This window comes from Mustela nivalis (assembly GCF_964662115.1).
Source record: "Mustela nivalis genome assembly, chromosome: 6".
Classification (NCBI taxonomy): Eukaryota; Metazoa; Chordata; class Mammalia; order Carnivora; family Mustelidae; genus Mustela; species Mustela nivalis.
In genome coordinates, this window is record NC_139025.1 from 140,321,985 (window position 1) to 140,346,837 (window position 24,853).

General features: G+C 42.8%; 2 protein-coding genes across 3 annotated transcripts in view; both read left to right on the forward strand.

Annotated features, from left to right (window-relative positions):
• The window catches only part of LOC309867644 (myocyte-specific enhancer factor 2A-like), a gene marked incomplete at both ends in the record, with an annotated part of 98,858 nt that extends 91,355 nt beyond the window's left edge, over nucleotides 1-7,503 (forward strand). The window contains 3 exon segments of the mRNA XM_082736703.1: nucleotides 6,020-6,146; nucleotides 7,145-7,294; nucleotides 7,296-7,503. Of these exon segments, the coding sequence (XP_082592829.1) occupies nucleotides 6,020-6,146; nucleotides 7,145-7,294; nucleotides 7,296-7,503 (485 nt within the window).
• The window catches only part of LOC309867653 (melanoma inhibitory activity protein 2-like), a 525,646-nt gene that overhangs the window by 183,718 nt on the left and 317,075 nt on the right, over nucleotides 1-24,853 (forward strand). The window lies entirely within an intron of this gene.

A 24,853-nucleotide genomic window follows, 5' to 3' on the forward strand; every position in this document is an offset into this window, starting at 1 on the left:
CTATTGGCTTCTCTTCTAGAAAATAAATTTGACTAAAAATAACTTTTATCTCTTCTTTGGGAACTAAAACCCAAAATTCACAGAAATCATATAAATTCTGTCAGTTGCGAATTAGTGACCTTAAGGGAGAAAAACTTGAAAATGTTTAGTTTGTAGCATGGACAAGGGTTCAGATTGCATGAGAGCATGGGGGGAAGGCATCTATTGGTTTAATTTATATTTTATTATTACATATATACGCATGCTGGTGTGTTTTGCACAGTTTGTGTCTTGTTAGATTAGGTTGTCTGTGTTCTGTCCTTAAACTAAGAGATCATTCTTTAACTTCGTGATCACTCACAGTTTGAGATGTGGTTTTGTATTCAGTAAACTAAAATATACTAGTGTGCCATCAACTGTGGTGTTGGATTATATCATGTGCAGATTTAGACTTTCTTCTGGGGAAATACTTTATTTAGTAATATGGTAATAATTAGAAAATGGAAGTTTATAATTAAAGATGAAATGATTTGTCTTCGACTGTTTACCCTTAAGAAGTTAGTTGTCACAAGTGTTTCCTTTCAATTCTGTAGCAGTATGTTGCCCTCTAGTGGTCCCACAAGTCTCTTACTCAGAAAAATCAATGCCTTGGAGATTCGGAGCTTTGATGCATCCTGCCGATATATTGGCATTCACTGTTACACACACACACACACACACATACACACCACCTCTTCTTGAGGTCATGCCCGGAGATTGCCATGGAGTTGAAGCCCTGGCATGGATAGAGTTAGGCCAAACTGGGTCATGCTGTGTTCTTTTGCCTACTGTCTGACTCTGAGTTTCCAGATTAAGTCCAAAGTATATCTCTACCTCAAAAACTCATTAAAATTATTAACTTGATGCTGAGATGAACATGTGTTCCCACTTACCATACACTGACTTCCACCCACTTAAAGTTCACTCCCCAGTTACAGAATCTCAAAGATAAATTTCTAAATCTTTGAAAACCACAAGGTGAAGAAAGACTCTCATGGTGAGAGCCGGGCTGCTGAGATGCCTTGAGAAGCCTTGCTGTTCTAAACAACCTCGCTTTGTGGTAGCTCCAGGGGTCTTACCTGTGGATCTGAAGTGACATAGAAATGTGGGCCAGAGGGTTTCTCAGGAGAGTCATTTAAGGATACTGTCTTACATCTGGGTGGTACTCCAGTCACCAGAGCACTTCCCAACTCTTGGCTCATTAGAGCTTCCCAGTAGTGCCCAAGGCCGGCAGCACAAAGATCACTGTCTTCCCTACTGTGCAAACAGAGAGGTTCAGAAAAGTGAAATGATTCCCCCCTCCCCAAGCTTAGGGAGTCGGGAATTGGGGAGAAAAACGTAGGTGATGTCTCTATATTAAAAGCCCTGGGCTAGTTGTGCTTTGGCCTTCTTGGGTGCTGAACCCATGGATCATGGAGTCTGTTCTCTTTATCTGATCCTGCTTTTGGAGCATTCTCGGAAGCCCCTGTCGTGAGAAAGTGCTGTCACCCCTGAAATGTAGAGTGGCCATGTCAGGCTGACTTGATTATTCAGTAGTTGGGTTTTTTCACTCCCGGTACAGATAGGATACGGTGTAGATGGAGTCGGTCAGCGAGCATTTAGTGTTGCCCCATTCGCCGTCTCATGAGAAGTGTGCTAGTTACAAGCTCTCCACGCAAAGCCTCTCCTTTCAGAAGTGTCGGGAGCCTGAGCAGGGATGTGTATTGGAACCTGCTGCCAAGAAATAGGTCACGGGGTGGGGGGGTGACAGTAGGGGAGGCTGAGCTTGTATGGGCGTGGGGCACCGGGGGTGTGGGGGGCACGGGGTGGGGGGGTGTGGGTGTAGCAACTGTAGAAGCACAGGGCAAGAAAACTGGAAGCAAACTGTACTATAGGAAGCCAGGACCTCACAGCACGCTAACATGGGAATGCTGCCGGTGCAAGTGGTTTCGATCCCTAAACTTACTTACACTCTCAGGATAGAAAAGACTTTTGGCTCTCCTCAGCTCGAAAACCTAGATGTTTGATTTGGGGCAGCCTGGCGGTATTTTAGTGCCAGCAAGTCCTCATTTATGGTAACACATCAAAGCATTCTCACCCAGAGTGCAGGTTTCTGTTTTAAGGATATATCCTTGCCACCGATAAACACTATGAAAGACAAGGGAAAATAAATAATTAATGTAAAACTATGTCCCTTGAAATTAAATATTTAGTTCACATTAGTATTTCTAAGGTTTTGACGTTCACATCATAAAACTGTGAAAAATGTCACTTTTAAATTGAATGTTATTTTTTAAATACTAAGGCTGAATATAAATACTCAAATAATGACCCTTTTTTCTACTCTCTCACAGAATACCCAAAGGATAAGCAGTTCTCACACCACTCAGCCTCTAGCTACCCCAGTCGTGTCTGTGACCACCCTGAGCTTGCCTCTGCAGGGACTCATGTACTCAGCCATGCCGACCGCCTACAACCCTGGTTAAGCCTGCTCTCTTGCCTTCTGTGGCTCGTACTTCTTTGTTTGGTGATCACCATGTGCTTTTGTGATTTTCTTTTTTTTACAAGTATATTGATTGAAATCAATTATCTCCAGTTCTTTAGAGTCACATTTGGGCATATTAAAAGACAAAGGTTAGCTTTGAAAAACGTACAAAAAAATACATTGTGGAATGATTTCCCAGTGTCCGCTTTTACTTACCCTGACAAAGAAACAGAGAGCTGTTCCCAGAATCTGTGACCAGACAGGACGAGAGCGCCGCTTGGCATTTTCTCTGGTGCGTCTCGCTGCAGTCCTCCAGGCTGGCAGGTGTTGACCTGCTGGGGGGAGCACGGCCTCCGCCTGGACTCGGGACTCCGGAAGAGGACACGTGCGTGGCTGCGCCGGGCAGCTGGTGTATTCCTCTGTGTACCTACCTTTTTTAGTTTCTGTCCCTTGTGCCTCAGGAGCAAAACCAGGACATTTCTTGTTTCTCCTCAGAGCCAGTCAGTCATTCCTCCCTTCTGAGAGGAGCTTCTCACTCATTTATGTTTACTTAGACGTTTCATCTTAAAACACCTATTGCGGGGGTCTGTAAGGCAAAGTCAGCACTGCTGAGTGACCGGAGAGGTGCTGTGGGCCACGCAGGCTGTCCACAGAGGCCCGGCACGTGGCAGGTTTCTTCCAGATCAGCCGTTCTGGGGAGAGGCAGAAGGTTGGCGGGTGTGGTTTCGCCTTCTTACCCACTGAGCCAAACACCTGATGCTTCAAAGGGAGAAGGAAAGAAGGAAATAGTTAAGCGATACCTTGTCAGCTTTCAGACTGCGGTGCAGGGTATTCATCCTTTCAGGATTCTTATAAGCAGACTGTAATAAAAACCATCTAATTTTAGCCTTCAGAGTAAATGCTTTAGCACGGTGCTTTCACACTGCTGTCTGACGCTCCCTGTGGCCATTGATACATTTGCTTGTCACTTGCTGTGTAGTTCATTTAAAACAGAATTTTAAAGGGTTTTCTTGAAAAAAGAAAGCCTCTTAGGAGAATGTCCACTACCTTTTCTAACAATCAATATGAAAAAAATGCCCAAACCTATTAAGTGCAAATTTAGAGTGAAGCGAGAGATAACACGTTCATAGAAATTCTGTGTCCTGGCGGTGATCGCCAGCTGTAGGCGCGCCCATATGCCAGGGGCAGAGCTTTTGTCCCAGGTTCGTGCCAGCTCGGGATACAGGCCGGAGCTGAGGTCAAAGCGGCTGAGGTTAGTAGTTTGTGCTCTGAGACCTGAGAATATGAGGAAAGAGGGGGGAAAGCACAACCTGAAAGGTTCAGAGGCACTCCAGCGGGGAAGGTGGCACTTGAACTGGTTCGGAGCGAGAGCAGTTTCTTGAGCTTTCATGACGGGTTTTCCAGGATATGTCCCTGTGCCACTCTGCGTGCTTAAGAAATGTTGTTGGATTAGCATGAAGTTGTTTTTTAAAAATCCAGAAGGAATTACCAAAACATAAAAACAGAGTCTGATTCTCTCAAAGCCATCAATCACTTGGCCTCAGTCTCATTCCTTCTTTTAACTGTGACTCAGTCTCTGTGCTCATTTTCAGAGCATGTGTGCAGCTTAATCTTAAAAAACATTATTTTTACTCTGTCTCGTTGCCCTTTTTAAACACCTCCACCTTCATCTTTCTGTAGTTTGGCAGCTGCCTTTCTGTGCAGAGTCAGACTCGTGCCAAATGATCAGGAAAGGGATGAAGGTGGGATCAACATTTCCAAAAGTGCAAGTTTTTATGTGGAAAAGCCCCGGTGCTTCGTCTTGTCATGCCCCTCATAAGGTCCCTCCGCAGCCCTGCTTGTGTGTCCATTCAGCACACGCCTGCTGAACACTCGCTGGGTGGCAGCTGTGGGGCTGGGCAAGCGGGAGTGTACGGTTCACAGCGGAACTTGGGACAGACCGCTGTGAGAATCAGGTACCACAGTCGTGTTAAGAGCTACGAGAAGCCTCGCTAGAGGGGCACCCTTGACTCAGCGGGGCGGGGCAGGGAGATTGTTCTGGGGAGAAGGGAGCACGGCGGGATCGGGATGGCGCAGGGTGTGAAGGGTGGAAACTGTAGAGGTACGTCACAATTTCTAGGCCATGTTGAAGATTTTGGATGTTGAGAGCACAGGGAAGCCAGAAAGTCGTAGGCAGAGAGGTATCGTGAGCCCATTTGTTACTTTAAGATCACTTTGGCTTGTGTTCCTGGGGCAAGGCTGCATGCTAGGAGACTGTCCGGAGGCTCGCATGGTGGCCCAGGTAGTGGATCCTGATGGCTTAGAGGAGAGCGGTGGCAGGAAAGCTGGTGAAACAGGCAGGTTTGAGAGACAACACAGAGAACTGACGGGCCTTGGTGGTTGGCGCTGGAAGTCGGAGAGAAGTATCAAGAACACCCACAGGTCTCTGGCACGACCGAGGTGAATATCGGTGCCATTTATTAAGATAAGGAGCAGGTTTGGAGGAGACGATTCCAGTCAGGTGTCAGATTTGAGGGGTTTGGAGAGACATCCAAATGAAGATACCAAGGAGGTAGCTGGGTGGACCTAGAGGTCGAGAGCTGGGGGCTGCAGGGGGCACCGGTGTGCATGCGGGACCCCTGCGCACCTCGGCGGGGAGTGGCTGAGGCGGTCAGAGAGCATGGCGGGAGCAGAGTGTGGAGGCCGGCAGGATCCCAAGCAGCAGCTAGGTTCTTTCCTCTGAGTCCCTTTTTTTTATGAATGTTAATGCACTAGGAAGATGGGCTTCCTTAAATACCTCCCTTGAGACGGGAAAAAACAGTTAAAAGTAGAAGGGTTTTTGCCACCTCTCTTTGAAAGTAAATGGAAAAAACAAGTGTTAATGAAGAACTGAAATAGCTCGACGTGTGAACGATACCTAATGTCCTGGGTCTTGGCCAGAGTGATTATGACTGAGCCTTTCTGAGGAAATGAGCCACATTCTCTGTTACACTCTTGTCACACGTAAGTTTTTCATGAACTTGAAGCTGTGTTGCGCGCAGTCAGCGATCTCAGACAGCCCCGGCCGCGAGCGACCGCTGCTCACCCGCTGTGTGCCGGCGTCCTTCACTTGGCCACCGAGCTGGCCCCACACGAGGAGGGCTGCTGTGTCCTTCCTGCTCCCCTCTTCTCGGGAAGAGAAGAGCTGCTGCTCTAGGCTCCATCCGGTCTGTCGCTGCTTTTCCCAGGAGGTAGCGGTGCGCACGTGTCAGGCGACCGCTGCGTGCGCACGTCCCTTAGCAATGGCCCTGCCATTATTTCTATTTACAAGTCTGGAGAAAGGATCTCAACCTTTTGTGAGACAGGAGACTGTAAACACGTAGCACAGAGTTGACGCTGACTTTATCGAGATCATCCCAGACAAGCAAATGCAGCTAGGACCTGCCGAAAGAAAAACTGTTGTCGGTTTAGACCTGTGTGTTTTAGTTAGGAAGTACCTGGCTTCTCGCAGCTGGGGTAACCGGCTTGTGCTTGGGCCTTCTCTCTCTCACATGAGTGATACTTCTCTCTTTGTTCTAGATTACTCACTGACTAGCCCAGACCTGTTGGCCCTGCAGGGCTTCAACTCCCCGGGCATGCTGTCTCTGGGACAGATGTCGGCCTGGCAGCAGCACCATTTAGGACAAGCCACCCTCTGCTTTCTGGTGTGAGTAACGGGAAATTGTCTCCGAATCTCTCCTCCCGGCCCTTGCACTTTATTTTTCTATCAGTTACAGTCTTTGGTGCTGTTGACTGTCACGTGACGGTCCTAGGACGACTTCTTTATGTGGTACAAGTGTTTGGAGAAAATATTTCCTTTACGTGCTTCTGGATAATAGCTTGGGTCCTGCTCAAACTAGGCGTTCCCTGAAGAGATTCGGGAGGCAAGGCTTCTCTTCTCTGGAGATGGTGACCAAGGGGTACTGAGGCACAGGCGGCCCCCACATTCTCCCTGCTACTAGGGCTTTTGGATACCCCTGGGCCCCACCGTAAGCTTTTCTCACGCCTGTCCCCTCACTCTGCCCAGAATGAATGTTCTCTGCGTTGAACTCTTCTCGGTGAGGGACGGTGTGGGCAGTGGGCTGGGATCATCCACATGAAACCCAGTAGCTAGCTGGCTCCACACACAAGACGCCCACCCCCTACTGTTCCTCCCGTCCTGTCCGTGGAGAAAGCCAAGGTGGTTTTCCTTGCATTTCTTCACCCGTTGGCCCTTGGGGGTCTGTTCATCCTAAATGAACACCCCATGAGCTGAAAGGGTCGCTCAGCTCGGGGGGAGAAGCCTGTACGCACGCTCCGCTACTCTGAGTGGCCTGTCTGAGGCGGTGCCCTCCCCTGGAAGACGGGGTCAGGTGACGGCCTTGCAGGTACTGTGCGAGCAGTGAGCGGTGCCTCTCCCAGGGCTGGAGCAGAGGGGAAGCCAAAGGCTTCCTCTCCCGTTCTGGTCCACGCACAGCAGTGGACACACAGTTTCGGCTCCTTCATCTGCAGAAGGACCAAGGGCTTGGGCAGGAGAACTAGCCACCCGATTTTGTTTTCCTCCCATGGAGAGGTCATTAAAACCAGTCTGGGCATTTGGACAGGCTCTGTTGGGTGGAGGCTGCAGTATCACTCCGGTCACACAGATGCACTCACCAACCCTCTAACATCTTGTCTTTCCTTCAGTGCTGGAGGGCAGTTATCTCAGGGTTCAAATTTATCCATTAATACCAACCAAAACACCAACATTAAGTCAGAACCAATTTCACCTCCCCGGGATCGAATGACCCCATCAGGCTTCCAGCAGCAGCCACCGCTGCAGCGGCCGCCACCACAGACCCCCCCAACCCCCCCAGCCCTGGCAGGAAATGGGGCGCTCCCCTGTGGACAGTCTGAGCAGCTCGAGCAGCTCCTATGATGGGAGTGACCGGGAGGATCCATGGGGCGACTTCCATTCTCCAATCGTGCTTGGCCGACCCCCCACCACGGAGGACAGAGAAAGCCCTTCCGTCAAGCGAATGAGGATGGACACATGGGTGACCTAAGGCTCCTGGGCTGGTATTCCTACTTCGTGATCCCGCAGCGAACTGCCCTACATATCTACATAGGTAAATAAGGACATGAGTTAACTATATTTATATGTGTGGGTGGAAGTGTGTGTGTGTGTGTGTGTGGGTGTGTGTTACATACAGAATCGGGCACTTACCTGCCTCGTAGATCTACAGATGTATGTCCCGTGGCAAACAAAGCGCCCTGTAGGCAGATTCTAGTCTGGCACTTCCTTGGACTACTTGTTTCATAAGATAACCAGTTTTTGCAGAGAAACGTGTACCCATATATAATTCTCCCACACTAGCTTGCGGAAACCTAGAGGGCCCCTACTTGTTTTATTTAACTGTGCAGTGACTGTAAGTTACTTAAGAAAAATGCTTTGTAGAACAGAGCAGTAGAAAAGCAGGAACCAAGAAAGCAATACTGTACATAAAATGTCATTTATATTACCCAGCCTGGCATGGGTCTCTGTTGCAGAGGGGTGCATGGGAAGGGCTGTTGATATTTTAAAACAAAACAAAAAAGCCCCACACATAACTGTATTGCACGTGCAAAAAATGTATTGGGTCAAAGAAGTGATCTTTAGCTAATAAAAAAGAGAGAGAGTAGAAAACACACATGAGATATTCTGAAAATACTAGCCTAGAAATATAGAGCATTAACAAAATAAATTAATATATTAAGCTATAATTGGACTATGCCAGAAGTTTCTTTTTACATTCATATTTTAAAGAAACTGATTTTAGCTCATGTATATTTTATATGAAAGAAAACACCCTTATGAATTGATGACTATATATAAAATTATATTCACTACTTTTGAACACATTCTGCTATGAATTATTTATATAAGCCAAAGCTGTATGTTGTAACTTTTTTTTTAAGAGAATAGCTTTATCTTGTTTTAACTTTTTAGATTTATTTTAAGAGGGGAAAAAAACAAAAATATCTTGCAAGCAGAACCTTGGGGAAAAAAAGCCATGAACACTTATTATTCTATATGTAAATTAAAAGTTGAGCCAAACTCTTTTGTGTATATAGCATCTTAAATATATTATCACCTTTGATGTAAGTACCTATGTATTATATGGTCACCAGATTAAAAAGTATATTTTTGTGGATTGCCGCCAATTTGGGGGGAAAAGGTGAGATCCTTACTAAGTAGAGTATTCACTGTTTAATATTTACTATTTTGTTAAATATACTGTACTTTGGATTTTAATTATTAGCCCAGTCTTTTCAGAAGATTATATAAAGGGGTTTCTCCTCTCACTCGTGGTGAATGTGTGATGTTACGTTGTAATCTTTGTGCTGTATGGGTTGAATACCATAATATATTTTATATGTGTACATAAATAGCAAAGTGGCAAAAAAAACTGGTGTTAAGTTCATCTTGCATAAATATAAAATGTGTTGTAACAGATTTAAGGCATTATTTAAAACTTGCCTTTTGTGAGGAAAAAATATAGTAGAAAAAGCTGACTTAATTTAATATTAGAGAACATGGCAAAATAGTAGACGAGCACAAAGGTTTTATAAGTGGTAAATGATTAGGGAAAAATACTTGTGGGGAAAGGGATCTTTCTTCCTGGCCCCTCTAAAATAGAATGATGCAGCTGGTTACAAAATACTACCATTCTGAGCTCTCTGTGCATCGAAATGGCACTTCGGTGTGGGGAGAAATTCTCTCACGGGCACACCGCTGGCTGGCATGGCGCGCCGTCCTCCTGAAACCCGTTCTGCACCCTGCTCCACCTCTGAGCGTGGCCTCCCTCTTACAGAGACAGCGGGGCTGAAGGGCAGGTTCGTCCGTTTCCTGGGCTTGTGCCACAAACAAAATTCAAAGTCCTGTATATCTTTCATCGTAGATTTTTAAATACTCCCTTTCCTGAGAAACTCAAAATAAGGGTTTAAAAACTGCTGCTATTTTGTATTTTAAACTTAATGTTGAGCAGCTACCTACAATTTTTTACTTAGGTTTTGCTTTTCCCCCTAAATTGCCTTGCTTCTGACATTTTCCTCATATGCTATTTGTGACAAATCATCAGCCAGACTTCCTGACTGACATGTAATAGGTATTAGGTACAGGGGAAACCTGTGGTGTTCACAGCTACAAAATGGAATTCGGTTTTAGTAACAGTTCGGGTAGTAAATTTTGAGAGGCCAAAAAAAGGGACGGTGACATGCTGTCTCCTCTCAGCAGGATGGCCCTTGGGCTCTTGTTCAGAAAGGATTAGTTTCTCTTTCAAACGTACTTACTTTACTGAACTGCATACCGGGACGTTTCTTTGTAAGGTCACACCTGATTGAGACAAGACAGTCTCCCGACACTGAATTTCCAAGATAATCCTTACCACTTTGTAAACCATTTATAGCTTTGAAAGTGTTAAGTGATTCTTCCCTTACTCTTCATGCACGTTCATGAACTTCTGCTGTACATTGGAATAGGAGTTACCACATTCGCATTTACTGTCTATTTTCTTGTGTGCCTTATGAGATGGCTTTTCTGACTGTATCTCAATAGTCTTTCTTTCTATGCAGGTTTATAATCAGTACAACTACTGTTTTCTAAAATACTATTACACGAGGCTCGGAGTTTGTATTTCAATTATACTGACCAAGTAACAATGTATTCCGTTTTCAGAAAGTGAATATTTGACTGTTAACCCTTTTCCTGTCTGCCCAGTGTGACCTGGAGCGTGTGGACTTATCAGACACCCTCATCCAGACTCCATATACAAATACCACATACACATGCACATCTCCTGGTGGAAACCAACTCAGAGTGGGGAAGACACGAATGGTGTTTCTTTAGAACTGACTTTTCTTACCGTTTTAGACTCGTGTGTTTTGTATCACACCATCACCAAAAAATTTTATCCTTCAGATGAAGTATTTTATTAATAAAAGACAAAAAAAAAAAAAAGCTTAGAGGCCACCGCACTGGCTCAAGTACGGTTTCCAACAGCTGTCCTTCCCTCAGTGCGTGAACCGTCCTGCATTGAGTGAGAGTCACCATTGTATGTCTGCAGATGGTCCCAATCAAAACTCCATCTTTTGAGCCCTAATTATGTCCATTGTGTTAGAGACTAAATCAGGGGTTTGTTCGAAAAGAACAATATATGTTTTACCATTTCGTTTAACTGTAAGGACAACTAATAAAGCATTAACCTATTTTCTGTATTAACCATCATGCGCACAAGAAATACATAGTAAATAAGGAAGCGGAAAACTCCTGGCATTGGATCATAAGAAGCTAGATGATTAGAATGTGAAAAAGATTTTACAAATGTAAAACTTTTATTTCTCTGTAGAAACTTTCTTCACTTTGCTGTGCAAGAAGACACTGCTTTGCTATATTTAAAATGGCTTTTTTAAAAAGAGATTTATGTATTTGGTAAATGTTTGTAGTCAACAGTTCACACAAGAAGCTGTACACGGTTTGATCATGTAAAACCGTTTGGCGGCACAAGCTGGACTTTGTTGCCATCCTTGAGATGAACCTTTTAAGAAAAATAAGTTAATCTCAATTTTTCCCTGAATGTGTTGTTCTTTCTTCATTATACAATAAATATTATAGTGAACTTTTTATCAAATGGTTAAGAAAATGCTAGAGGTTGTTGTAAACTATTTGTATCCTGCACTCACTACAGTAAAGACGGACTGGCTTTTCCTGTGTACTCCAGACTCTGTCATGTTTGCCGCCAGTCGTTCGCTGGCCCCGCCCCCAGATGCTTCTCCTGTCCCTTCCCCTCACAGGCCTCTTCCTGCCCGAGATCCCCTTTACCTACTTTGAGGCTTGGTCAAGGAAGCTGCGGCCACAGCTCACCAGCCTCGCGCACAGCTGCTCCTGAGGCTTCCCTTCCTGGGCTGCCCGGGTCCCTGCAGGAGGCAGGGGCGATCCGGGGCCCAGCTCGGCCAGCCTGGCCCGTCACTGCAGCCGGCGTGGATGGGGCCGGCCCTCCCAGGCGCTGCCGCACTGCCCGCAGGATATACCGGCGGGGGGAGAGGGCGAGTTACTGCTAAACAGGCTCTGAGGATAGCGACTCGGTCTACCCAAAATGCACACCCAATACTGAGCGAGCCGCAGCAGAGGACAGATTTACTGAATGAGTTAGTTTCAAAAATGACAGGTGTGAAAACTTACCTTAAACTTGGCAGTGGCAAGCGCTCTCTTCCTTGGATTTGCCTTTTAAGCCAGCTCGTAACGGAGCACATTCTTGCTGTCAGTTAGATTAAAAGCTAAATTTTTGTGCTGGTTTTACTCGCTGGCTCCAGTGAGGCTCCTATTAGCAGGTTTTGAAAGCTGCTTGAGTCCCGTGGCTAAAAATAGTCTGATCACAGCTGCAGCTGCTTAAAATCAATTCATCGCGATTTCCAGGCTCGCTGCCACGGGCGCCCTCCGCTAGCCTGGAGCCTGCTTTTAAGCTGATGCTGCCTGGCACCTGCCTCGAAGAGGAGTTTTCGTTTGGAACTCTCCGCCAGCCCGGTGGCCCCGGCCTGCTCTCATGTGCCCCGCCAGTCGCTCGGCAGGGGTCAAAGCACCACCTAGGCATGGGACCCAGGAAACCGGTTGTGTTTTCCTGTCCTCCACAGAAAGGGGGTTCCGGAGAGGTGCCTGGAACATTAAGGAGAGGGGCTCCTCAGGGGCCCGTGGACTCGCGCCATCACACCGCAGACACCGCTGAGCCCAGTGTGGGAGAGGTGAGCCCTGGGCTCCAGCTGTCACAGGACACGCTCTTCTCAGCCAGCCCCCAGCCAATGACTGCACACAGCTGGGCTACGTCCCTTCCCTCCTGCAAGGAATCATCTGCACTCCCAACTCCCATCTGCTTCTGCTTCCAGACGACCCAGACTGACACGAGCTCACCCAGCTTTAGAGAATGCTTAGACTTCAGTCACTTCCTGACATCATCTGCCTGCTCACTCTCTACCAAAGCAGCTGAAGGCAGCTAGGGAAGAAAATCAAAATCACAGTTGTACTAATTGGTTTCACTGTAAACTACCCTCCCACCCCGCCCCACTCCCCCTTTTAAGCTTTTTTTAAACTTTACTTTGAACTTACTTCTAACTTACATAAAAGCTGCAGAAATCATCGTTTCCATATATCCTGCACCCACCTTCCCGACAGTTAACATTGACATAACTGTCATTCCACTATCAGAACCAGGAAGCTGACGCTCTTCCAGGACTACTAAGCCCGCCTTCCGGTGCAGGCCAGCATCAGCACGGCCACCTGTAACTAGCTCCTCCAGTGTGCATGCCCCCAGCACAGCCACCGGGGAGCCCTGCCTTCCGTTACTGGCCAGCACCACCATGCCCACTTGCAGCTAGAATGAGTCCCTCTGGCCAAGGGCCTACATGCCCTCCACCTCCTTTTCTGCAGCCTAACACCTGTCTCCGACCTCCACTGCAGTATGCACACCCAGGGGTAGAGGGTCAAGTTCTAGGGCAGCACACAGACACTCGGGTCCTCTGCCAATGCCAGGGAGCCCCCAGTTGGCCCTAGCCCTTGCTACCTGCCCTGACCCCATCACGACAACTTTATCAGCAAGTGACCTCTGCCTCTACCAAGGGGCCTATATCTGGCCCCTCACAGTCGAGTGTGAATACCACTGGCCCTAGCCACTAATGCTGCCTGCTCTGGTCCCTAGCTACTAACTGGTTCTAGAGGCTGAGAAGCCCAATAGCCCTTACAGGTGCTGCAGACACCTGCAGTGATCACCAAGAACACTGTTACCAACAGTGTGGACCCCAGTGGCTTGAGCCAAAGAGCCATCATGCCCCAACTGAACCTACTGCTACTGAACACTCCTGCACCTGTTGCCCCGCACCACTAGACCTGGTCACAAGGCGATCCGCGCTCCCCCATATGCAAGTGAAAGTCTTCTCTAACCAAAAGCAATCCATAAAGTCTGGAAGACATGAGGGAAACATGTCTCTACCAAAGGGGAGTCCAGTAACGGGACCCAAAGAAACAGAGATGCAGGTATTGCCCATCACAGGATTCAAAATAATTGTAGTACAAATGCACAGAGCTATAAGAGAAAACATAACTGATTCAACAGTATGAGGGAAACCATACAAGAACAAAAGGAGCAGCTAAACAAAGAGAAAAGAACCGAATTTGGGGGCTGAAGAATACAATGAACTGAAGAATTCAATAGTTTCAACAGTGTAGTTGAACAGAAGAGAGAGGCAGTGAGCAAGAAGGCAGATCAGTTGAATTTAAACAATTAGAAAAAATAATGAAAAGGCACAATCAAAAGAAACAATGTACATATTACTAAAGTCCCAGAAGAGAGGGAGAAAGGAATGAATAGCTTGTTTAAAGAAATAATGACTGGGAATTTCTCAGACATGGGAAGAGAACTAGATATCCAAGTTCATGAAGCTTGGTCACCATAAACCTTCAACCCAAAATGTTCTCCAAGATATATAATAATGAAATGGTCTAAAAATCAAAGACAGAATTTTAAAAGCTAGAAGAGAAAAAAAAATTCTCTCACACAAGGAAACCCCCATAAGGCTCTTAGAGGATTTCTCATCCGACAACTTACAGGCAAAGAGAGAGTGGGATGATAAATTCAAAGTGCTGAGAGAAAAACTGCCAGCCAAAATACTTTACCCAGCAAAGCTGTCCATCAGAAATGAAAGTGAAATAATAAAATTTTTCCCTAAAAAACAAAACCTGCTAAACTCTTGCCAGTAAACTACATTATAAGAAATGCTAAATAACAATAAACATACAATAATAATAATACACATATAAAAATAAATAATAAAATCTTCCCCTAATAAAAGCTGCTAAGCTTTTGCCACTAAACTACACAAGAAATGCTCAAAGTGGGGGGTGCCTGGGTGGCTTAGTCGATTAAGTGTTTGACTTGATCTCAGCTTGGGCCTTGATCTCAGTGTTGTGAGTTCAAGCCCTATGTTGAGCTCCTTTCCAAGTTAAAATAAATAGTATTTATTTTATATTGGATCATAAAATAGTAATGAGCCCACTTTAAATAGAATTTTTTAAAAAATTAAAAAAATGCTAAAAGGATTTCCTCAAGCTGAAACAAAAGGACACTAATTAGTAGCTTGAAAACATAGAAATATATGACACACTGGTGTAGAGTCAGACTTAGAATACCTTAACACTGTTAATATGGCATTGTGCTAGGTAAAGATTCACCTAAAGATTAAAAGCCAAAGGTATGAAACCTAGGTATAGCTTTGACAGTTTGTTAATGGATACACCATTAACAATGTAAATAGTGTCATCAAAAATATAAAATGGGGGAGAAAAGGATAGATTTTTTTAAAATGCAATCAAATTATTATTAGCATAAAATACACTGATATCTATAAGATTTGTTATGCAAACCTCATAGGAACTCCAAAACAAAAAGCTACAACAGATACACATAAGATAAGAAGGGAATCAAAGTATACTGATACCAAAAATCTCTTATTTACATAGGGAGGCAACAAGAGGAAAAGGAAAATGGAACTATATACAGCCAGAAGATAATAAAGTGGCATTCGTAAGTCCTTACCTGCCAATAATTACTGTAAATGTTAAGGGACCAAATTCTCCAATCAAAAGGCAGACTTACTGCCAGGATTAAAAAAAATAATACCCTATTATATGCTACCAGGGACTCACCTCAGCTCTAAGGACACACATAAAAATCAAAGGAATGGCAAAAGCTACCCCATGCAAACAGAAGCCAAAAGAACATAGGTAGTTATACTAATACCAGACAAAACTGACATTAAGCCAAAAACAGTTAAAGTGACAAAGATGGTCACTGCATAGTGAGTGATAAGGGGGTCAATTCATCAAGATACAAAAATCATCAACTATATGCACCCAACTTTAGAGCACCTGAATTACATTAAGCAAATTCTAACAGATTTGAAGGAAAAAACAGATAACACAATAATAGAAAGGAAATTCAGTACCCTACCTACCAACACAAGATCATCTAGATAGAAAACCTGTGAGAAAGCACTGCACTAGAACTATACTTTAGACCAAATGGACCTAACATGTATAAACAGGCCAACTAACAGCAGCAGAATACACATTCTTCTCAAGTGCATACAGAACATTTTCCAGAATACATCACATGTAGGTCATTAAAGAAAAAAAAAAAGTCTTAGCAAATTTTAAAAGATTGAAAAAAACCCAAGTATCTTTTTTAACTATAGTGGTATGGAACCAGAAATTAATAAATAACAGGAGGAAAGCTAGAAATACAACAAATATATGGAGACTACAAAACATGCTCCTGAATATAGGCCAAAAAAGAAATCAAAAGAAAAATCAAGAAGTATCTTGAAACAAATAGGAATGGAAGCACAACATATCAAAAGCTATGGGACATTGCAAGAGTAGTTCTAAGAGGGAAGTTTATAAAAACAAAAAATCTACAACAGATACACATAAGATGAGAAGGGAATCAAAGGGTACTGCTACAGGAAAAATTCACAAATACCTACATCAAAACACAAGAAAACATGAACCACCTCAATTTACAGGTCAAGGCACTAGAGAAAGAACTAAGCCCAAATTTAGTAAAAGGAAGAAAATTTAAAAATAGATGAAATAGAGACAAGAAAAATAATTAAAAAGATCAATGAAACTAAGAGCTGTTCAAAAAAATGTGAAGAATTTGAAAATCTGAGAAGACAAGTATCACGTAAGGAGATTGAATCAGTAATCAAAACGTCCCAACACACACACACACACACACACACACACACACACTTCCTACCTCCCAACACAGAAACGTATAGGACCAGATACTTTCACTAATGAATTCTACCAAATATTTATTATAATTTTTTTTATTTTTTTATAAACATATGATATATTATTAGCCCCAGGGGTACAGGCCTGTGAATTGTCAGGTTTACACACTTCACAGCACTCACCATAGCACATACCCTCCCCAATGTCCATAACCCCACCATTCTCTCCCTCCCTTCCCTCCCCTGCAGCAACCCTTAGTTTGTTTTGTGACATTAAGAGTCTCTTATGGTTTGTCTCCCTCCTGATCCCATCTTGTTTCATTTATTCTTTTCCTACCTCCCAAACCCCTTCACGTTGCATCACCACTTCCTCATAACAGGGAGATTATGTGATAGTTGTCTTTCTCCAATTGATTTATTTCACTAAGCATAATACTCTCTAGTTCCATCCACATTGTCGCAAATTCTACCAAATATTTAAAGAAGAGTCAGTAGTGACGGTCTTTCTCAAACTATCCAAAAATTAAAGAGAAGCGACTCCCAAACTTATTTTACATGGCCCGCATTACCTGATACCAAAGCCAGATAAGGAGCCTATAAGACAAGAAAATTACAAACAAATATACTTGATTAATATAGATGCAAAAATCCTCATCAAATATTAGCAAACCAAATTAATTAGCACACAGCACATTAAAGAACCACTCACCATCCAGTGGGATCTGTCCCTGGAATGCAAGGCAGTTCCACACACACAAATCAATGGGTGACTGTGAGACACAGTAACAGAAAGAGAAAAAAAAATCATCTGACATATCAACAGGTGGAAAAAAGGCATTTTATAAATATAACAACCTTTCATGATAAAAATGGTCAACTAATTAAGTATAGGAGAAAGACACCTCAACACAACAAAGGTCACATATGACAAACCCATAGCCAACATTGTAATGGTGAAAGCTGGAAACTTTTCCTCTAAGGTCAGGAACAACACAATGATACCTACTGTCACCACTCATAGCCAATCAGTTAAAAAAAGTAAAAGGCAGGGCACCTTTGGCTCAGGTCATGATCTCAAGGTCCTGGGATCGAGCTCTGCATCGGGCTCTCTGCTCAGCAGGGTGCCTGCTTACTCCTCTCTCTCTCTCTCTCTCTGCCTACTTGAAATCTCTCTCTGTCAAATAAATAAATAAAATCTTAAAAAAAAAAGTAAAAGGCATCCAAATAAGAAAAGAAGGGAAACTGCCTTTGCTTATGAATGATATGATCTTATATACACAAAATTCTAAAGACACAACCAAAAAACTGCCAGAATGGACAAATTCAGTAAAGTTGCAGGATACAAAATAAACATACAGCAAACAGTTTTTAGCATTAACAACAAAATATCTGAAAAAGAAACAAAATAATCCTATTTATATTAACATTTAAAACAATACTTAGGAATAAATCTAACCAGAAAGGTAAAAGTTTTATCTGGTGAAAACAATGACTTTGATGCAAGAAACTGAAGAAGACACAAGGAAATGTAACAGTAACCTGTGTTCACGGATGGAAAGGACATTGTTAAAATGTCCATACGACCCAAAGCCATTTATAGATACAGTGCAAACTGTAAAAAAAACATCCCCATGACATTTTCAAAGAAATAGAAAAAACAGTCCTGAAATCTATATGGATCCACAAAAGACCTTGAACAGCCAAACCAATTCTGAGAAAGAACAAACCTGCAGGCATCACATTTCCTGATTTCAACCTATTCTCCAAGCCACCATCGTCAAAATAACAGGCACATAGGTCAACAGAACAGAATTGAGAGCCCAGACGAAGGAAAAAACAAAACAAAACAAAAACCTCCTGCATATAGAGTCAACAACTATTGACAAGGGAGCCAGGAATACTGGGGAAAGGACAGAAAGAAGATCTGTGGGGAAAACTGGATGACCACATGCGGAAGAATGACGGTGTGTCTCTATCTTACACGTTCACAAAAATTGACTCAAAATGGATCAGACTTACACATAAGACCTGATACCATAAAACTTCTACAAATAAACACAGGGAAAAAGCTCCTTAAAATTGGTCTTGGCAATGAGTTTTTGGATTTGACACCAAAAGCACAAACATCAAAAGCCACAATCAACAAGTGGGACAACATCAAACTAAAAAGCAAAAGACACAACAAAATGAAATGGGAATGGGAATGGGAGAAGAAATGGGAATACGAATGGGAGAAGATATTCGCAAACCACATAGCTGATAAGGGGTTAATAACCAAAATACATAAAAACACATACAGTTCAATAGTATAAAAACAAACCATCTGATTTAAAAATGGGCAGAGGATCTAAGTAGACATTTTCCTGAAGAAGACATAAGGATGACAAACGGGTACATGAAAAGATGCTCAACATCACTACTCATCAGGAAAACGTAAATCAAAACCAAAATGAGGTATCATCTCACCTTCAGCAAAAAGAGGGAACAAGGGTAAGGGTGTGGAGAAAAGAGAACCCTTGTGCTCTGTTGGTGGGAGCATAAGTTGTTTCAGTCATTATGGAAAATGGCATGGACGTTCCTCGAAAAATTAAAAATAAAACTACCATATGACCAGGCAATCCCATTTCTAAGTGTATATCAAAAGAAAATGAAGACAGGATATCGAAAGATAGCTCCCCCGCCTCCGACTTCAGGTGTCACCTAAGGAAATGCCATCTTCTCTAGAAAATCTTTCTTGTTTTATCCACCATGAATCTTCTTATCTATTACCTTCTCACAAGGCCCAGCACGTTTTACCACATCAGCGCCCTTAATATAAATTTTACCTTTCCCCCCAGATTAGAAGCACCTTGAGGGCAGGGCCAATGCCTTGCTTTCACATAGCCTCTTGGCATATAATAGGTGCTCTGAAAGTTTGTGAATGAATGAATGAATGAATGGTAACACATGTTCCTTACTCGGGGTGGCCAGTGGGATTCAAAATAACAGTATTTTCTAAAGTTCTGGGAAGGTCTCCCTGTGATCAGAGCCCCTCCCCAGAGCACTGCTGTAGTTGTCCCTTGGGAATCCTACAGAAAAAAGGGAGGGATGGAAGAGGGCCCAGGGCCCAGGTAGGTTCTGCACATCACCGCCATGCCAATCCTTCCCAGGGCTGTGGGGCCTGACCATGCAGGGGGCAGGGAGAGTGGCCCATCTCTCCTCAGAAGCTGTCGTACCCAGGTGGCTCCTGGAGAACAGACAAAAATGGATCCTGTACCTTCCCCCTCTCACCACCCCCTATGCCCTTACTGGCCCTCCTCTCTGAAAATAAGCTTCGAGGAACCTTGTCCTAAGGTGTTAAGTATTTCAGGGAAATGGCTAAGTTTCGGGGAAGTTTCCTTTACTGACACAAATGAGGTTTATTTCTCAGAGTCAAGGAGCCTGGCTCACTGGCACCACCCAGGAAATAGGCAGGTAAATTCTGATTCCACAGTTCTCCCTCAGGTGAAGGCAGGGATCTAACGTCTTAACAGGTGTGGCCAGTAGCACATTGGGGACCAGAAGATATTTTCTCAGTTCTTCTCTTGCTTCTCTTCTCTCAATTCTGCCTCCTCCTAAAACCCTGTTTTGGGAGGGAAAGAGCAGCAAAGTCCCAAGCAAAGGGGTTCAAGACCCCAGGTTCCCAAGCCAGTTAGCCTGGGTGGGACTCCCACATCCCCATTTGCAAGTTACATGATCTTAGCTTCATTTTTCCGTTAACAAAACAGGAAGAGTAAGTGCCAACCTCCCGAGGACACCATAAGGAAGTGAGTTGGTGATAAAGCTCTTAGAGCATCATCTAGCATCTCGGGAGTGTCATGGTTTAAATGAGGATTATTTTTATTCTGCACTGCATCCCAGTCTTTTCCCAAAGAGAAATCTTCACATCTGTTTGGGTCCTTCCTATAGCCAAGCTCAGGTTCCTGCCTTGCCAACCCAAGTGGCTACTGTCTCAGTTCAGGAACTTGAGTTCTTTTTCCACTTCTCCCCTCCACACTCCAGCCACGGCAGCCTAGGCCTTACATGGAGCTGTGACCATCCCCCAGCTGATATCTTCCAGACAAACCTTCCTCAACTCTCAGCACCACCCCAGCCAGCACCCGGCTGGTGCAGGGCTCCAAGTACACTGCTTCAATAAATAGATACATTAGTCTACTAGGAGGTCATCCCATCGTCTTCTCTGCCACTCCCTCTAGGCACCAGGTATGGGGAAGTGGGGAACCTGCCAAAGCACAGGGACAGATACCCTGATCTCCTGCTAGGGAAAGCAAACACTTTAAAACCCCATCTCATATACAAATGGTTGTAACTTTTTAAGACACACATTTCCGCTAAGAACTCCTGGCTTATGTCAGGAAAAGGCTTTCAAGGAATGGTAGAAGACAGGCCAGGAGAGGGAAGCTTCTTTGCTCATTTAAAAAGCAACATGAGGGGACCTGGGTGGCTCAGTCAGTTAAGCTGCTCACTTTGGCTCAGGGTGTTGGGATCAAGCCCAGTGTCAGGCTCTGTGTTCAGTGGGGACCCTGCTTCTCCCTCTGCCCCTCTCCCTGCTTGTGCACATGCACTCTCTCAGGTAAATAAAATCTTTCAAAAATAAATAAATAATAACAAAAAAATAAAAATAAAAAGCAACATGAAAGCTATGGTCATAGCTGGGGAAAAACCCACAGGGAACAGGCAGCATTGCCCCATGCATTTTACCTACAAGTGGGTAGCAAACCCTTTTAAGAAAAGCTTCCTGAAGCAACTGGGTGGCTCGGTCCATTGAGCATCTATCCCTTGATTTCAGCTCAGGTCATGATCTCAGAGTACTGGGATCCAGCCCTGCATCAGGCTCCGTGCCCAGCAGGGAGTCTGCTTGAGGATTCTCTCTCTCTCCCTGCTTCCCTCTGCCCATCCTCAAGATGACAACATATATCAATCCTGACTTTACTCCTTCCCACCCCCAAGAACAATAACAATTATTCATGGACAAGACACCACTGAAAGAATCCTAGAATATGGAGGTGAGGTTGAAGCACCACAGATACCAAGACAGATCTCATTAGAAAGGTAGAGAATTAGCTACACATCGACTGCATTGCTCCTCACTCAGACTGGCACAGCAGCCCAACAATAGCCTACTGTTCCTCTAGAAGGAAAAGAGAGCTTAGGGTGGACATCCAGCTCCCCCAGCATTGTGGGCCCCTCCCTGAGAGCATCCACACTTGCCCCATGGTGACTATGGGGGAGTTTGTAGGGCTTGACCACCTGTAAAGTCTAGAACCTGTAAAGAAAACTTTTCAAATGTGTATACACCAATGTCAGTAATCAAGAATTACAAAGTATCAGATACAGGTGACACTGCCAAAGGAAACTAATAAAGCTCCAATAACTGACCCTAATGAATGAAAATCTATTAACTGTCAAAGAATTCAGAATGATCCCCTAAATTCCTCTTTAAAAAGTTTAGTGAACTATAAGAATACACAGACAACTAAACCAAATTAAGAAAACAATGCATGAACAGAACAAGTTCAACAAAGAAAAAGAAACCATTTAAAAAAAGAGATAGATCCTAAAGTTGAAAAAAATACAATGACTGAAGAATTTAATAGAGAGATTCAAAACAGACTTGACAAGGCCAAAGAATCAATGATCTAGAAGAGAGGATATTTGAAATTATCCAGAGAAAAGAAAAGAAAAATGAGGAAGAGTGAAGAAAGCATACAAGACTTAAGGAACACAAATGGAGAAGAGAAAGGGAGAAGAGAAAGAGAAAAGGACAGAAAGTATATTTAAAACAAAAATGGCTGCTAACTTCCCAAACCTGGAAAGAGAGATGGGCATCCATTTTCACGAGGCCAAAAGGACTGTAAATTGGTTGAACCTGAATAAGGCTACACTGCGATACATCGTAATTAAAATGTCAAAAGTCAAAGACAAAGAACTTTAAAAGCAGCAACAAAAAAGAGAGAAGTTACACACAAGGTAATTCCCATAAGACTACCATCAGATTTCTCAACAGGAACATTTCAGGCCAGGGATGATATATTCATAATATTCAAAGAGAAAGAAAACTGTCAGCCAAGAGTTCTATACCCAGCAAGTTGTCCTCCAGAGATGAAGGAGAGCTATACTTTCCAAAACAAACAAAAGCAGAGGGATTTCATCACCACTAAACTTGCCTTCCAAGAAATGTTAAAGGGAGTTCTTTAGTGGAATTAAATGTATGCTGATTAAGGTCATAAAAACATAAGAAAGTAACATAAAACTATCTGGTAACAGTAAATACATAGTCAAAATTAGATTCTATAAAACAGTAATTGTGATGCATAATTCATTTACAGCTCTAATTTAAAAGATAAAAAATAGGGCACCTGGGTGACTCAGATGGTGAAGAATCTGCCTTAGGCTCAGGTCATGATCCCAGGGTCCTGGGATCAAGTCCCACATCAGGATCCTGGGATCGAGTCCCGCATCAGGCTCCTTGCTCCTTGGGGAACCTGCCTCTCCCTCTGCCTCTGCTTCTCTCTCTCCCTCTGTCTCTCATGACTAAATAAATAAAATCTTAAAATAAATAAATAAATAAATAATAAAAATAGTAGTAAAAACAACCATAATTACAATGTTATTGTTTCACAATATAAAAAATATGTAAACTTTAGCATCAATAAACTAAAATAAGGGAGAGCAGAAGTAAAAGCATAGTTTAGGAATGCTATAGAAATTGTTATCAGTTTAAAATAAGCTGTCATAATTCTGATACTTTATGTTAGCCTCATGGTAACCACAAAGAGAAAATCTGTAGTTATCACAACAAAAAATAAAATAGAAAAAAATGATAAAGAATTCAAAGCATACTGATACCATAAGACACCAAAATACCAAACAAGACAGTAGGAGAAGAAACAAGGAGCAATGGATCTACAAAACAGTCAGAAAACAATGAAATGGCAACAGTAAGTCTTTACCTATCAATAGTTACTTTAAACATAAATGGATTAAATTTTTCAGTCAAAAGACATAAAATAGATGAACAGATTGAAAAAAAAAAAAAGAAAAACCACAAGACCCAATGATATGTTGCCTACCAGAAACTCACTTTAGCCTCAAAGATACACAGACTGTGAGTGAAGAGATGGATAATGATATTTCAAGCAAACAGTAACCAAACAAAAATAATCAAACAGGGGTAGCTGTACTTAGACCAAGCAGAACAGATTTTAAAGTAAAAATGGTAAGAGACACAGGTCATTACACACAGATAAAGGGGTCAATCCATCAAAAAGATATAAAATGTAAGTATTTATGCATTCAACATTGGAGCACCTGAATAAAACAGAGGATAAAGGAAAAACAAACAGCAATACAATAATTATTGGAGACTTTAATACCTCACTTTCAACAATGGATATATCTTTCAGAGAATTAATTTTTAAAAAAGTGGATTTGAACAGTATAGACCAAAAGGACCTAACAGATATACAGAGAGCATTATTATCCTACAACAGAATATACATTATTATCAAGTGCCTATGAAACATTTTCTAGGACAGACCATACATTAGGCCACAAAACAAGTCAAAGAAAATTCAAGGTTAAAATCATATCATGTATCTTCTCTGAACACAATGATATGAAACTGGAAATCAGTAACAGGAAGAAAACAGGAAAATTCATGGAGAAATGGAAATTAAACACCACTCTATCTTTTTTTTTAATTTTATTTATTTATTTGACAGAGAGAGAGAGATCACAAGTAGTCAGAGAGGCAGGCAGAGAGAGAGGGGGAAGCAGGCTCCCTGCTGAGCAGAGAGCCCAATGCAGGGCTCCATTTCAGGACCCTGAGACCATGACCTGAGCCAAAGGCAAAGGCTTAACCAACTGAGCCCCCAGGCACCCCTAAACACCACTCTCTTAAACAACAGATCGATCAAAGAGGAAATTAAAGAGGGAAATAAAAAACTCTCCTGTGACAAACTAAAATGGAAACACAACATACCAAAACTTACGTAATATGTGCAGAAAGCAGTTAATAGAAGAAAATTCAAAGCAATAAGAACCTACATTAAGAAACAAGAAAGATCTTAAATAAGCAATCTAACATTTTAAGAAACTAGAAAAAGAAGAACGAAGTAAACCCAACATTAGCAGAAAGAAGGAAAGAATAGATTACAGCAGATAAATCAAATAGAGAATAGGAAAACTATAGAAAAGATTAATAAAACTAATAGCTGGTTCTTTGAAAAGATAAACAAAACTGATAAACCTTTAGCTCGACTAAGCAAGGAAAAAAGAGAGAAGACCCAAGTCAACAAAATTATAAAAGAAAAAGGAGACATCACAACTGATACCACAAATACAAAAAGGATCATAAGAGACTACTGTGAACAACTATTCATCTACAAACTGGACAATCTAGAATAAATAGAAAAATTTTAAAAAATATATAATCTACCAAGACTGAATCAGGAAGAAACAGAAAATCAGAATGGATCCATACTAGTAAAAAGATTGAATCAGTAATCAAAAATCTGCCCAAAAAGAAAAACCCAGGACCAGATGGTTTCACAGTGGCTTTTACCAAACATTTAA